This window comes from Halichoeres trimaculatus, unplaced genomic scaffold, assembly GCF_033239565.1.
Source record: "Halichoeres trimaculatus isolate MK-OKI-2021-1 unplaced genomic scaffold, fHalTri1.1 fHalTri1_scaffold_3, whole genome shotgun sequence".
Taxonomy (NCBI): domain Eukaryota; kingdom Metazoa; phylum Chordata; class Actinopteri; order Labriformes; family Labridae; genus Halichoeres; species Halichoeres trimaculatus.
The window spans coordinates 9604547-9621312 of record NW_027437181.1 but is presented as its reverse complement, the minus strand read 5'-3'; the positions used below and the strand labels follow the sequence as shown (position 1 = coordinate 9621312).

The window sequence follows — 16766 nt, the reverse complement described above, 5'->3', positions numbered from 1 at the left end:
TTTTCACCAGCAGTTCAGAAGATATTAAAATTGCATGTTTGTCCAATCAAAGGCAAGCTCAACTGACTGGGCAGCCTGAAGTTGTTACTGTGGAAGCTGACCCCCTAATCCCATTTGGTGAGTGATGTCAAGGAGACGACCTCCATTTATTACACAGTCTATGCTCTCACCCATGATGGGAATATGGAGAGATGCATGGTCAGGGGATCAAAATCTATCTTTATATCAATGTGTATCATCACCTTGTCCACATCAGGTCGTATCAATATGGAGCTTTAATGTGCTGTCTATCATTTTTTCAAGGTACAATCAGAAAAAAGGCCTATCAGCTAAACAACATGTTATTACCAGACCTCACTGGGCTGAGATCAGCTCTTACTCTGCTCAAAATCTACAATCAGGGTAAACTTGAGCTCCACCTCAAAACCAGTCTTAAAACTGGGTCGGAATCAGAAGTCAAAGAATCGGTTCAGTGAATTTAAGATCTAACATAATATCAGTGCCTAATGCAGTAACACAAACAAACCAAACAGCAGAGGTTGTGACAGCCCAACAACGCCGGTGTTCTTTGAGGTTAACCTCCAGGTTTGGGAGGGTCAGTTGTGTAACCTTGTTTCTTGGTTATAATCATCTACCAATTGAAAAAATGAAAGGGCTCTGTCTGTGAATAAATCCTTTTTCTCATGTAATTTTAAATGATGACTTTCTAACTTAACTGATCTTTTGATCTCAGAGGGACCTACCTGGTTAAATAAAGGTAATAAATGTGAAGAAACTATCAGAACCACAGTCTGAGCTTGACGGAGACAAAAGCAAGACTCTAAGGGTAAAAACTTACATGACTGTGTCTCTCTGCAAGGTCTGCAATACAGCCATTCTGGCATCAATGATTAACGAGTTAATTAACCCATGAGGAGTCCGATCAGGAAAGAACTGCCTTCAGAGCTGAGTGCTAAACTGTGTTTTGGGTTGCACATTATTTTTAATTTGCATTAAGATGCAATCATATAATTTAAAGGAGCACTGAAACTGCAGCAAACTTAAGCAAAAATCAAGCTGTGAGAAATGGGTAGAACTAAAGAGATGCAGTTCCTTAAGTGGCCACTTGAGGCTGGCTCCAGGAGAACTAGACACTGCATATACATTAATTTAAAAACAGCAGATCTTTGCAGGGGAAATAAACATGTTCAGCACTGTACAAACACACTGTGGCATAACAACAGCCACAGCTGAAATGAGTGACAGGCTGGCATGCTGTAGCTGCGGGTGAGGAGGCTCAGGCCTGCCGAACTTCATCTCTTCACCTCACATTGCTTCCATCAAAGTCTAGCTGAGTTTAGCATTTCCAAGTCAGGCTTCAGAAACAGACGGGTGACGCTGCAGAGACTATGTCCATATACACTGTTAGCAGTCAAGTCTTTATCTGAAGTCTAGTTTGATTTAGTTTGATCCTCTCCTCTGACAGCCACACACCTCTCACCTCCAGACCTGCCTGACTGTGCTCTCATACCTCAGTGATTTCAGCAGTGATCCGTCATGAACACATCTGTCTCCTCAGGCCCTGTCCATCCTGACTCTGGGCACATCTCATTTTCTCACCACATCTCGGAGGGAATCTGTTACCATGGCACCCAGGGGCTGATTGACAGCTGTCTCCATCTGTGTTTGTGTGTGAGTGATGTGCATGTGTGTCACAATCTATCAAGTGACATGGGAGTGAGGAGATGCCACAGAGGCACTGTCATGTGTGAGTGTGGGGGGAAGCTGGATGTAGGGGAAGGGGATCATGGGTAAAGATGGAGCCAAAGCAAAGAGGGAAAGCGCTGGAATTAGGAGCTTTAAAGGGCAGCTGGGTGGGAAAGCCTGGAGGAGCTGTGACAGATAAAGTTCACACATGTTAGACACAGACTGCTAGCCACAAATTGATCTCAGCCTCTCAGCTCGCCTACGGTCAGGGCTCCTCCTCGAGATGTCATGTCAGCTGCTCTTACTGGGTGTCATTTGAGTCAAGTATTTCAGACAAAGCAAACCAAATAATGAGTTCTCCAATTGGTGGATATATAGTATTGGATTTCTCCTCTGATCATATAAATATGATCTCTGGGGATCCCAGCGTAAGGTCGCTAATTGCCTGGTTGAACTGGGCCAAGAGAGGCTGTGCAGAGTGAAATGTGAGCGTCCCTGATAGCATGCCCTGATAGCAGATTGGTGATTAGGTTACAGAATACAGACCTACATTATCATCAGGACTTTTCCACTTTTAACTCATTAATACTTTTTTTCAATTGCTCAAAGAGGATCCTGCTGCCTTCATGAAAGAGGAGCTACTTCCTGTCCTGGAGTCAACTGCTAAGAGCGCCCCTGCAAAGTCACCAAGGAGGTTATAGAAACAGTTCATTAAAGCCAGGACATTTGGTTCAGATTTGAGTAGGGCTGACCAATTAATTGAATTGAAACTGACATTGCAATGTAATAGAGTGCAATTTTCAAATTGCAAAGGCTGCAATTACAAAACATTTTAAAAATGTTTAATGTACAAGGACCTGGTAAGAATAGAGTAACTTGTACTTGTTCTTCCTTATACTCAGCAAAAGTCAATATGCTGGTTTTTCTGGTAAAAATATTACATGTCTACAAGAGTTGAAGTAAAATTAATCAGTAAATATTTTACTGTAACTGTAAAAGTTAAATAAAGATATTTTATTCGTTTCACTTCATGCATCATCTGGCCTACAGGACAGAATTGTTTCTATGTTGAAAGTGGCTTTTGTTATGTTGGTCATACTATAGAATGATTTATTGCTTGTGTTTAGGGAACAATGCTGAAGATAAGACTTAAACTCTTATATTTCGATGTGTTATAAATACAGCCTTGTTTTAAGTTTTTTTGTGTTTCATTAATTTTTCCATCTTTTAATATATGATTTAATTTTAAACTAAGCACAAGCATTAAGCTGATCTCTTTCTCTCACCTCAAGTTTTTTGAAGAAAAAAAAATATGTCCAGATTTAGAAAAACCCACAAAATGCTTAACTGAAGACTGACACAATAGATGGGTTGAAAACACATTTAAACCAATTAAGTGACTCAGACATGTACAAACACCGTGAAGACACCGCACAAACCAAACCACAGCTCCTGATAGAGCTGCACATCTTAAACTACATGTATACTTTATAATGATACAAAAACTTTATATTTTTTGTCACAAACACTTTTGTTAAAATAAGAAGAAACATCTTTTTAATGGCTCTTTGATACAGAGAACCTAAATTTGTGATGTTTTCTGGTTCCTTGGGATTCATCAACTCAGAATAAAAAAAAAACAAAAAAAAAACCTCGAAATGAGGAGTTTTTGCTTGCACTGTCTACATCTCAAGGACAACAGATTTCAAGGTCTAGTATTTTTATTTTAGGAATTCTTGTAATATGATCCTGCTGCATAGACAGCTCACTTTACAAATCTAATGTACTATGTATAAGTGATCTTGAAATAGTCTCACTTTTATATATATTTACCTGTTCAATGCAATAAAGAGTGAGGTTACGTTAGCTCTGCTTGGTGAGGTTGGAGTTGGTAGATGAGCACTGGAGGGACATAACCAGGATTCACTAATATTACACATTACAGGCTGTGAGGAACACTTAACAGAGAGTCTGCTCACCTTCTGGACACTAAACTACAAAGTGAGTTTCACGTTTCATAAATACATTACCTCGACGCTTTGCATCCTGGGAAAAGTCAACAAAGAAAGCCAACCTGCTCTCCAAAAAAAAAACACACACCTTGGTCAGAGTCAGGTCTCTATAACAGTGTGTGATGGAGCTTGTGGTTCAGGTCTGATTCAGTGTGTATGAAGAGGCTGATCCTCATTAAACCTGTCAATCAGATCTTCAGCACTAATAATTCTCATGGGGATAACCGAGTCATTAGTCTGCTCTTCACATGCTTTCGGATGATTATTCAGGAAACCAATGACTAGATCACATTCTCCAACACTACCTGAACCTTCAGCTCTTGGTTTTGTTAATGTAAGCAGCATCCAGCTGTTAAATAAATACTCTACAATCTGTATCCACCACCAAAGGAGTAAAGACTGCTGTGAAGTTCCTCAGGTTTAATGTTTCAGGAGAAGGTTTGAGATGAAGCAGCTCCTCTGTTGATGTTTTAGGAAAACGTCAAAAGACATATCAGTAATGTTCATGTTAGTGCTGGAGCAAGCTGTCCTCCCCCATCCCTCGGGCCCTTTGTACAACTCCTCCTTCAGTCTAAACCTCTCATTCTGCTCTTTTATCCACGTCTCCTCTTCTTCCTCCTTTTCATCTCATCTTAATCTACAGCTCCGTCTTCACATCTTTTCTATATTGTCCTCCCGTCCACACCGGACAGAGGCAGAGCTATGGAGTGTGGGAAGTGTTGGTGCTGCCGAGCTCTGAAAGTGTGTCCATCTGCCAGGGAGGAGGAGGAAGAGGAGAGGAAGAGGAGGACAAAGACAAGAGAGCGAAAGGAAGAGGAGCAGGAAGAGGGAAGAGCAGAGAAAGTGAAGTAGGAGACTTAAGGAGGGGATAAGGAGAAAAAGTTAGTAAACAAGGAAAAGGAAGGAGAGAAGATGACAAGAGAAGGAAGGAAAGGGAGCATGGATGGGAGAAGAAGGAAGAAAAGGAGCAAATAAAAGGAGAAGAAGAAAGAGAAGATAAGAGGTTGAAGTAGAAGAAGAAGAGGGAGGAGAAGTAGAGTAGGGGTTATGATATAAAGGAGAGGAGGGAGAAGCGAAGAGGAATGGAGGATGAAGAGGAGAAGGAAAGAAGTCAGAGTAGAAGGAGCAGAAAAAGAGAAGATAAAAAAGAAAAGCAGGATGAGGTTAAGACAAAGCATGTTGAGCAGGTGAAGGAGAATGAAGAAGAGGAGAAAAAGCAGAAGAAGAAAGGGGAAGAAGAAGAAAGGGGGAGAAGAGAGATGGAGGCTGTGTGAATACAGGACATGGAGAGAGGATTTGTAGAGGAAGACAAGAAGAAAAAATAAAGGAAGGGGCAAAGGGAGGAAGAGGATGAGAGGAGGAAGAAGAAGGAGGAGTTGGAGAAGGAAGGGGAAGAGAAAATGGGGAAAGGAATGTAAGGAAGAAGAGGATAAGGTGAAAGAAAACAGTTTGGAAGTAGAGACATTGGAGGAAGAAGTGAGAAAGGAGAAGTAGAAGTAGGAAAAGATGTCTAGAAAAGGGGTGGACAAAGAAGAGAAAAAGGAGGAGTAGAGCAATGGAAAAAAGCAAAAAGAGGAGGAAAAGAGGGGAGAGAAGTGGGAGGAATTTAGGAAGGGCAAGAGGGCAGAGGAGAGAAGGAGATAAGGAGCAGAAGAAGAGGAGGCCAGAGAGAATGTGCCTTAAACTGTACAAACCGCAATATCACTCCAAGATGAGCGCCACATGCATGCATGCACGCACAGCTGAATGAACTCTCAAACAGGCAGACATGAACTCTCTCACACACACCTACACTTAGCAACGCTTCCTAAAGCAGAAACATCACACACACACACATGTGTAAAATGTGTGTAGGAAACCATAGCAACAGTTGCTGTAGCTACTATAGGAAGCCAGATTTGTGTGTTTCCCTGAGGAGTCCGTCATACATCAGCTGTAGAGGGGGATGGTGGGAGAGGGTGTAACGTATGCACAGTAATGAAGACTGACTGTACGCTTCTAAAACACACTCCAAGCGCCATGAGGCTGAGTTTAAAGGGTTAATTCACCCAAAATACGAGCAAGTTCACCGTTAAAACAGAATATTATATCACATAATTATTTTAATCATCCTAGGTGTTCTGCATGGATTGGCATCCATTACATTTTAATCAAACTTCTTATTGCACAGTTTCCTTTTCTCTCCTTTCTCCTGCTGAAAATGGAGGAGGTTTAAACTTAAAAGAAAGTTTTTAGAGGAGTCTGCGTGCAGATTCACCAGCCAAATGTCGCTGCACAGCCTGGAGAGAGGTTCAGGAGAAAGTTCAACGCAAGGGCTTCGTGAGACCAAAAACTGGTTGTACAGAGACGATCCACACGGCAGTGAGAGCAGCGAGAGAACAGTGAGAGCAGTGGGGAGTGTTTTCCATTTGTCAAAGGTGAAACAGTAATTGCATGGGGAGATATTAATAGTTGTTTTGTAAGCAAATGTGCAGAGTTGTCATTAAGTTCAGGTAAATTACAGACTTTGCCAAAACCCTGATGTAAGGTCTGAGGTTTCTCAGGTCTTGTGAGGATACAAATAAGTGGTGACACCAGAAGCTGGTCCAATCACAAAACCTGAGCTGCACAGACTTCACATCCAGCATGTGTCATTCTTAAAATCACCTAGTATCTGTCCTCCTATCCAGCTCTGCAGGCCAAAGATCATGCCCTGATTTGTACAAATGTTCTGACTTGAAGACACCACAAATAAAAGTGTTTGAACCAAATCCCTTCCCTGTTTTCATTGTTGGTCTTAGAGACGTCTCAGTGCAGCTAAAAGGTGAGCTAAGGAGCATTATTTGACCTGAAACTCACCCAGATCTCTCCTCCCTGCTCTCACAGTCTGGTCTACAAGTAAACAGCTCTTAAAGTACTCTCTTCGTGTGAGAACAGTCGACAGCATGTCCTGTGAAATCTTCAGACTAACCCAGACTTCATTTCCAGAAGAGATGTCTCTGTTGAATTTTGTATTTGGTTGGTTAAGTTTTATTAATTTAAGAGCTTTCTGTCAGGCTGACAGCTTGGCACTCTTTAAAGGAGTATCCCACCAGTTTGTCTTTACAATGCTGGACCGAATTAAGTCAGTTTTTTAACATTAATTTTTAAAACAGAGTGTTTGCGTTGGGATTGTCTCTGTTTTCTGTCAAATTCTGGAACCTGCATTACCAATAATGAAACGGTCAATAACAACAGGATCTAAAAAACTGTATATGAAAAGGAAAAGCTGTGCTTCCTGATTGAAAAAGACAAATCAAAACAAAAATGAAGCTCAGCATGTGGTTTGTGTTTACTCTTTAAATATTCACCAAGCAGCCCTTCAACCAATCAATCAGCTGCTGAACTCTAGATCTGCTCTCCTTTCTGCTCCATTAGTTTTTTGACCCTCCTCCATCCCTGTCACCTCCTTAAACCTCTGTTCTGGTTTAATGCTACAGAAGTTCACCCTTCATCACATCCTTCATCACCATCGGTGACTTTGTTTTATTACTCTGGAGTCAGTTTCATGGTTTCATCACTCCTCTGATTCAATGATGGTGTCCCAAAGCAATCTGATCACCGAAGATCTTTCACATTTAACATCCCTCACTCAGACGATTTTACTTAATTATTAATCTATAAGTAACAAGTCTCTTTTCATACATCCATCTTTAGCCTGCATTAATTTTTTAGGACAGCAGGGGATAAACTAACTGGTAAAAAACTTCTCAGCTGATCTATTGGCTCATTAAACAAGTTTATGCAAGTTTTATGCTCAATCTCTAGTTTTAAGTGTTAATAATAAAATGCTGATGTTCATTTGGTGAATTATGGTCCCATTCAGAGTCAAATTTACCAATGTTTCTTTAAAAGTCAATTCTATGGCATCCTGTCACAATGTTTGACCACCATCTTACAAAAGATAAACCCACAAAAGAAGACGATACAACAACCAGACAGATTTTTATGGTTACTTGAAGCTCAAAACACATCAAATTTTAAACCTTCAAACACAGCCCACAAGGCATTGAGTGAAATGAGGATTTTAACACTTCTTACAATGTTTACTAACAGTACTGGACATGAGCAAGCATATTCAACCAAACCAGCTGCGCAGTACATCCAGATAGGGTTAGGTACTTAAAGCTACTACAAACTTTTAGTAGACTGAGTTTAGCACTGAGTAGAAGCTTAGCTTAAAATCTTAAGTTACAACTGTAAACTGGATTAGTTCAGTCTAATTCAAAAGACTGGTAAACCAATTGCTGGAAAAAATGCATCTTTGCTGCTTTTCCATTTTTGAGCCCATCCCTAATGTCTTTGAGTGAAAGGCGAAGTACATCCTGGACAGGTCAGCAGTCAATCACAGGGCTCAAATTTAAAGACAGATAATCTTTCATGCACACACTTGCACCTACAGGCAGTTTAGAGCGTCGAATCAATGAGCATGTATCTGGACTGGGGAGGAAGCTGCAGTACCTGGAGAGAACAGAAAGGTCTGTCTGTCTGGGAATTCAAACAAGGAATCTTCTTCCTATGGTGCAACAGTGATAATCATCTTCGGCTAGTTCAAACTGCTGCTACACGCTTTTTAACGAATACTTGCAGTTTGGAACACGTTACCCCTGTTTTATTTTCCCTTCACTGGCTCCCTGTTTCTTTTAGAGTTGATTTTAAACTGCTGCTTTCTGTTTTCAAAGCCTTACATTGGCCTTGACCCTCCCTATCTATCTGAGCTAGTGTGTGTTTGGGACCCCATTAGGGCCTTACAGTCCTCCTCAGTAGTGGTCCTCACACCACTACAGACTTTGGGCTTTTTAAATCCAGGCTTAAAACCTATTAATTCAGACTGGATTTTAACATACAGTAATGGGGTGAGATATTCCTGCCATTTTAGTTGAATTTTATTGTATCTTTATTGTTCTGAATTTGAATTATTGTGTCTCGATGTTGATGATTTTAATGGAAAGCACTTTGGTCGCTGTGTGTGTTGTACAGGGCTCTACAAATTAAAGTTGATTAATTGAAAACCACTTCACCATCCTTAAGTCCCTTCAACAGAACAAGGAATGAAAGTTGATTAAATTACACCTTTCAGTCTACTTCACACCCTAAAAGTTAAACACAATCACTTAAAGTTGAAAAGTCACACATGAAGCCTTCTTTTGTTGATTTTGTTTTTAAACCAAAGAGGTGTAGCCACAACATAAAATTTAGAGTGTGGATTAAGTTAACTGATTGTGATTACTGCAATCAGATCTGCATTAGAAAAAGTAAGGAGTACTTGTTTTTTTTTAAGTAATGGAGTAAAACTTATGTGTGTACATTCTACTCAATTTTTAACAAAACTCAAAATCCAGGTTTACAGTGTGGATGTATGTTAGTGTCTTAAGCATCACAGTACTGGTTAACATGAGTTTCCTGTCTCTGTTTTTGTTCCTATCACTCAGGGAGAGGTTAATTCATAGACTTCAGTCAAGGTCTGGCCATACCTCCTCATTCCACTATAAAAACCTAAATGAAACAGCATCTTTTTCATCTAAGGCACCACGAGTGAATTGAAATCTTTGATATCAAAGGCCTCGAGCTGGTCTCCTACACACAGCTGACAGTTTTATAGACGTGTATGACGAGCAGAAACATCTTTATTGCAGTGTGAGCAGCGAGCGTCTGTTGCTGATGATATCTGACATTTGCATGCCAGGTTAGCGGGTACAGTATGATCTGTGATTCAGGTGTGCTATATAGGTCATCACTGATGAGGTTCAACAGTTGTTGGTTTTCTTTCAAAGATCTATGTTTTAAAACCTGAAGGAGCTCAAATGTCAGGCTGTAAAGGTTTTTGCCACTCCAGGAAGTCTCCCCTCTGCTGTGCTTTTCTGAAAGCAACAGAATCTCTGCATGCTGATGTACAGATGATGCTTCTGACACATTAACTGCATCAGCAACAGCAATGTCCAGATCACAGCTGTGCTGGAGCAGAACAGCTAAATATTGACGGCAAAATATCAGTGAGTCATATGCTGACCTCTGACTTGCAGGTTAGTCAGCTTGGATGCTGTGGAGAAATGTAAAGCAAGTGTACACAAACACAAACACACCATGGGGAGCAGAGACTCACCTGGGCTGACGCTGTGAAGGTACAGCTCGTCTGGCCTCCTCCCCCAGCCGGCTGAGGGAGGGAGACCGGCTCCTCGCCCCCCTCCCCATGGTCCGTACCACCACGTTGCCATTGGGGCTGCCGCTGGGCATCTGCTGGAGCAGCTGGGGTGACAGGCTGCGATGTAATGCTGCGGAGCCAGGCTGCGTGAGACCCTGCTGGGTGCCCCGGTGCGGGTGGGGCTGCGGCTGCAGATGGGGGGCCCAGTTGCCAGAAGAGCCGTGCTGCTGCTGCTGGTACTGACTGACGTTTAAGTTGTTGTCGCTGTTGGAGCGCAGGAGGACCCGCGGAGCCGTTAAGGAGGAGGGGGACTGGTCGTTTCCAGAAGACGGACCCCGGCGGCGTTTAGAGTAGGCTGGAGCCTCACGGAAAGGCACTGAGGAGAAAACAAGAAAACAGTTTGAACTTTACCTTTAATTCTTGAAACATAGCTGCCGGAAAATGTATAAAATCGTTAAAAAGGGACTGATTTTGAAGGAGAGAGGCCACAAAACAGAAACTTTAAATTCAGAGGAGGCCCATGTCCCTCTCTGTTTCCTTTCTGAGTCTCAGGTATCCAACCATCAAAAATCATGACTGGGGCAAAGTGCACATATGACTTGCAAACCATAAGAAAGAGGACGGAGGAGAACTATAAATAGATAACCTTTATATGTGAATGTGTCATTTTTCATTCAGTGACATCTTTCTGAGCAGGAACGCGTCTGTCACTTCCTCAACACGTCTGTCAGCAAACTGACTCTTCTTCAGCTTTCTCTCATATGATCAGCATTTTCACCTCCTTAAAGCTTTTTGAATAATTTTGACACTGCAGGTGGATTCATGTGGAAACATGGCTGATTGTAGCACAGATATCCTGGGCTGAGTTTATAAAATCTGGTTAAATAAGAACACACACAAAAAAAAAACCCCTAACAAGAGGGTCTTTAACTTTGTGATGACTCAACAATAGGTGCATACATTTTTATGCATTTTAATCATTAAACAATTCATTCTAATAAGCATAAAACATTCAGATGTATAAATGGTCAGTCTGAGAAAAGTGTTTGAAAATTAGAGGTCTTGAGCTGAAGTTTTCATCCCAGGGCCGAGGTGAGGCAGGTGAGTAACAGGAAAGTGTGATAAGAGTGATACCATGATGTATGTGGACATAGGGAGGAAAAACATGAGTCTTGATCACTCCATGCCGATAAAAACTTGCATTTCATTGTATCAGCTGTGCCCTCTTGGTGTCAGGTACTGTATGAATGAATGGATTTATCAGGATGTGAAAATGTGAGAGTTCAAAAAACACATCAGAAAACACCAGACCAGATTAAAGTTAGGAAATGGAGCTGAGAAATAGTTCAAAATGCAGGATCAGAAATTTGTGAGTCTAAAAATATTGTCTGAGGTCAAATTAGGGATGGCTACCTTTCACATTTGAAACAATACAATACCAATGCCCGGTACCTGGCAATCGATATTGGTACCCGACAACACCAATTTTTGGTACTTTGAGTGTTAAGGCCGGAATACATATTACAATTTTTCATCATAAAATCTCTAAGTTTTTTTAATTTAACATATTTATTCTTTAATACAGTCTTGCAATGCTGTGTTCATGTCCAGCATGGAAAATTGTCTACTATTCCACTCCCTCACAGTCACAAGAATCCATGAATGTACCTTAACATAGTACCTTTTGGTTTTATGTGAATCGGTACTCGGTACAACATACTGGATTGGGTCAGTACCTATAAAAGCTCATTTGCCACCTATCCCTAGTCAAAATAGTTTAAATCTGAAAAACAGTCCAGATCAAATCCAGGTCCTGATACTGCCATGAAAACATCGTGACATATTTTTCTCATATCAACCCCTAATGCAGAACATTTTTCTTGTAGAGATAGCAGAGTTTGCTGACGTTTCTGCAGCATGTACCACTGCAGAAAACGGACCACATATCGTCTGGTATCAAGAGAAACCTGAGGGACAGATGAGCTTTGATTTCATCAGTCTGTAATGGTGGCAATAACTCAATTTCTCCACCTCATACCCCACTTCCCCAATTAATACCCATCGTAGAGACCACATCTTTGCAGAATCATCAACCATTAACTCATCAAACTGGTCTTCACAAGACATCAGACACCACCACACCAGTCCCTGGGCTTCATGAGAGAGTGATCCAAACCCCGAAGACTTCCTGTCCAGTCACATTACCGCTTCATTTGTGGTGATAACATCCTTCATCATTTAACTTGTCTCTCCTGACCTGAGTGCAGAGACAAAGTTTCCGAGCCTTTGAATATATTTCTGGATTTATCTGAGTGTGAAAGCTGCATCCATAACACAATCTGACAGTGATGGACTGTGGTGGCTCCTGGCTCCACATTTCCCTCTTCCTGCCCATCATTATCATGATTACCAGGACTCTCTGAGTACAGCTGAGCTCCTCTGGCTCACTCCGCCTCAGCTCCTCTGTTGGTCTGTTCCAGTAAAGGAGGTTGGTCTTGATTTCCCCACAGATCCTCATGATGACGGGCCTGGGACTCCCACCACCAGCTCTCCTCCCAACACACCGGGGCAGAACGTGGCCCACAGCATTTCCAATAACAATCCTCTGATTAGGGGCTCAATTAATGTGATGCTAACAGGCTAGCATCCCCGCCTGTTAGCTCACTGGTGTTTGATCTGGAAGGGGATTCACTGAGTCATTATCACTCTTCCAGGCTAATATCGCAGACCTTCCCCTCTGCGTGTGTGTCGGTGTGACTGTGGGTACTGCCGGCGTGTTGATGAGGAGAGGAGGTGATAACATCTAATGAGCTAGCACATTCAGAAGCCACCAGGCTATCCGAAGTGTGTGTCGCTATCAGGGACAGCTTAAACTTCAGCTGAACACACACTTTTACGCAGCTACTCATGCTCTCTCTTTCTCTGAGTCTCACACAAATTAATTATGAAGTAGAAAAGAGGAAGGGAGGGGGATCAAAACAAGCCCTGCTGCTTATGTAAGAGCTGGAAAAGCAATCAGTGAGTGTATATAATGAAACGCTCTTGAAGCAGAGAATGCAGTTCAGAGGTCAGAGTGTCTGGAAGGACTCAAGCTGGCTGAACGATGATGCTGGCATTATGTGTGCACCCTGAGCCCTAACAGGACTTCAAACTCTGGTTGTCTCAAAGTTTCAGACTTGAAGTCAACATAGCTGGACCAAAAACTGCAGATAATACCGTTTTATACCTTTCAGAGACACACCAGGCCCCTGAAGTACAGCTTTTTACCAGACTCAGGTCTTGAAATGTCAGATGCATCAGAATCTGTTTCTAAAACCACGCTAGATAGTTAGTCCAAGTCAAACCAAGGAGCACAACAATCTGTGCTGTCTCCTTTTTACCCCGTTGGAGCTGGATCTCTCTGCTGCAGCATAAAGATGACGAGAAAGCAGCAGGAGATTGTTAATTTATGCTGCTATCCACTGAAAATGGAAAGGAACAGAACAGAAACACTAAATTTGGACGGGATGGTGAATAGAGGGCAAACTCTGCAGGGACAGAACTTCATCAGAGTCAGGTTACCTTCAGCTCAGCAGCAGATCTGAGCTGAAGACGGAGGATGAGAGAGCTGAAAACAGCTGCGCGTCACATGCTGGATGATTTTCTGTCTTTTTTAAGGAAATATACTCTTTGTTTGGTTGGCTGTGTGATTGTTTTTGCTTGTGATTCAAAACAAACTTCAAAATGAAGAGAGAAAGAAAAGGGCTGTCAAGGTCAAGTCAATCACCCTGGAAGAAAGTCGTTCTTTAACCTGATTGGTTAGGAAGAGAGGAAATGTATCTCTTAACTTGTGTTGATATGTGATCTGAGAGAAGGAGGAAGATGACATCCACTTTGACGTTAAGTCACAAAACAACTGAAACATGAAACCCTCCAAACAGTCAGAACTGACAGACTAGTTAGAAACTAAAACATGGTTTCAAAAGTGCTCTAGCTCCACCGACCATAGTTTAAAAATAATTGAACCCTTCACTTACTGCGATAGCCCCAACGCTGCAGTTACCTTTGTCACAGTTTGTTCACCAGAAAAAATGAAATGGCATAAAAAAAAACTAAGAATGTGAACTTCCCAGTGATATCTATGCTTCATTACGATAAAAACAAGCATATGAAGTTGCTGGGGATGGGTACCTTTCACATTTAAAATGATACAGTACTGATACCCAGTACCTGGCAATCGGTACCGATACTCAACAGTACCAATTTTTGGTACTTTTTTTGTGTTTATGTGGTAAAAAATATATATCATTTGGTTTAATAGAAAAAAAAAATGTTTTTCAATACATATTTATTCTTCAATATATAACATTGCAATGCTGTGTTTAGGTCCAGGATGGAAAATTGATCCAATTCCCTCTCATCAGATTTGCTTTGATGTCTATTCACCAGTTGTGGCTCCATTATTCAAAGCAAATTTCCTTTAATGTGCTATGTTTTCCTTTTTAAAGTGATTTAGGAAAAGTGTTTGACTGAAAGCACAGTGAAGATGAAATGTTCTATTTTATTGGTTCACACCTTCAATTCAGTTTATTGTCTCTTGGATTTTTATTTCAGGCTAAAATTCAACTTTATTTTGGGTGGAATAAACCAACAGATGGACCCTAATTGCAGTCTCAATTTTACAGCATCCAAAGTCAAAAGATGTAAAAGTAATTTTCATTTCGATCAATTTGGTCAGACAATGGGGCCAGAAGCTTCAAAAATCAATCCCCTACATTGAAAAAAGAAATACCCCATGATGCAATGCTTCACCTGTGCAGTGATGGGTAAATTACAGTTTCTGTCAACAGTGATGCAAATGGCAGTGATTCATCTATGAAGCGCTGCTGACAGAGTATTTATAGTCTATATAGTAGCTTTCATATAAGAAGCCAAACCAGGGCACGATTCAGTTTTATATCTTTGTCAGGAGCTGAGTACTAACAGATTCTTCTGTCGTTAGCTTTAAGGTAAGCATCACGGAAATTAGCTTTAACTGACATAAAACAGCTTCTTTTGAGATACTGTGAAAATTATTTTAGTCATCGTTTTGACCTTTGGAGCTCAAGGAAGCAGCAAGAAATTCAGCCTGCAGAGCTGCAAATGCTAGAAGTACAAATCAGCGAAATATGCTTCAAAACAAATATTTTTGCAGTGGCTCATTTTTTTTAATGCAGGGACAGAACAGAACAAGTACATCCCGTGCGTGTTTGTAGAATTTACTGGACATACAAGGCTTCAACTCTGAATATAGACATTTTAATAAAACTCCACAGAGCGAGACGACCATGTAGAGATACAGAAGGTGCTCGGGACGTGCAGAACATTAACAGGCTGCACATGAGACAGCTTGTCCTACGCTGAGGAACGCAGTTACAACATCATTGCGTATGACACACTCACACATACATATTTACTTCTCCTTAACATATTTGAAACTTAAATTGCTGCTTCTGTGGATGAATTTTCTGGTTATTGATCAAATTATGCTTTGATGCATTTGGAAAAATTGTGCAAAGATTTTAAATGGTACTCTGAGGGCTTCTGATGTATAAAAGTCTAATTCACTCTGCGTATTGGAACAATTCTGGTTATTTGCATGCACAAACATGTTATTTAAAGGAATCAAACAGTCAGTTTGATGAACCTAGAAAAGATCTACTAAAGGTCCATTTTATAAAACATGCTACCAATAGGATGGAAAATAAAGAAGTGCATATAAAAAGCTGTCAACTCTGTGACCCATTCATTCCCGCAGGATGCAGATTTTTGGCCCCTCTCCCCGCCTGTAGGCTCCTCTCCCCGCTGTGCAGCTCTGCCTCAGTCTCATTGAGAAAATCGAGCCAAAGCGTCAAACCACCAACACGGTTTCACACACAGGCAGATGGATGGGCTGTACGGGTGAAGGGGGCAGCACAAAGTCATGTCTCTGGGTGTTTTCTATGGGCTGAAGTCCCATTTTTCATCTCTCACTGTGACCTAAAAAACACTGCCCTGTCGGCGCTGCCTCCTTTTTTTTAAATTTCTGTCTGGAAAAACGTCTGATTATTATTCTAACCCAAATACAAACAGACATTCCTTTATCCTTAAACAGCAGGGACAAAAGACAGAGCACTTTTCAGAATGTATCTGTACTTTCCTGGACCTGACTGTCACCTCACCTGTGCGTGAAGTTGACGGTGGAGGTATGCCGAGCTCAAAACGAGTGAAATCCAAGCGCCTAATTTGAAAGTCTAAGAAGAGAGCAGCAGCTGCTTACCTTCCTTTTTTAAGGCATTGATGATCGACTTCATTTTCACTCCTTTGCTACTCCGACTTGTAGTCACAGTTGGTGCATGTCACAGGACTTTACAGCCCGAGTTTCTCCCTTTCAGCACCACGGACAGCGTCTCCGCGGAGAGGAGCTGCCGCGCGCAGCGCACATGATCCCGCTTCCACTACCAGCAGCTCCCTGGGAAGCCAACACGACCCCCTCTGCTCACACACATTCTGCTCACACACACTCTCACACACATGACTTCTATCATTACCCCGCCCCCTCTTCTCTCTCCCTCTCTCTCCCATGAGAGGCAGGCTGCAGCGCGTAACTGCACAGAAGACTGAAATCCAGAGGAGTCCTTGTGGTCTATGTAACGGTAGCAGAAAGTGGAGGAATGGTGAAGGTTGTGCTCCTTTTTTGTAGTTGTGGTCACACATACCTGTCACAAGTTCAAAGAAAGAATGAAAGCACGGAGAAACACCTTCATTAGAAGCACCAACACTGACAGACTGTGTTCAGAGAAGAGCTGTGGTGATTTAAAGGTTTTGTTTGGTGTTGAAACACTGCTGTATCTTGTGAAGTGCATGGGTGTCAGGACACAGACTGTAAAAACTGTTGTGCAGTGCTCCTA

At 41.6% G+C, this 16766-nt stretch overlaps 1 protein-coding gene across 1 annotated transcript in view; it reads right to left on the bottom strand.

Moving 5' to 3' along the window:
- LOC141788046 (SH3 and multiple ankyrin repeat domains protein 2-like) overlaps window positions 1-16766 on the bottom strand; it is a 290879-nt gene that overhangs the window by 107528 nt on the left and 166585 nt on the right. Inside the window, exon 13 of the mRNA XM_074666864.1 lies at window positions 9820-10234. Coding sequence (XP_074522965.1) covers window positions 9820-10234 — 415 coding nt within the window. The remainder of the gene's footprint in view (window positions 1-9819; window positions 10235-16766) is intronic.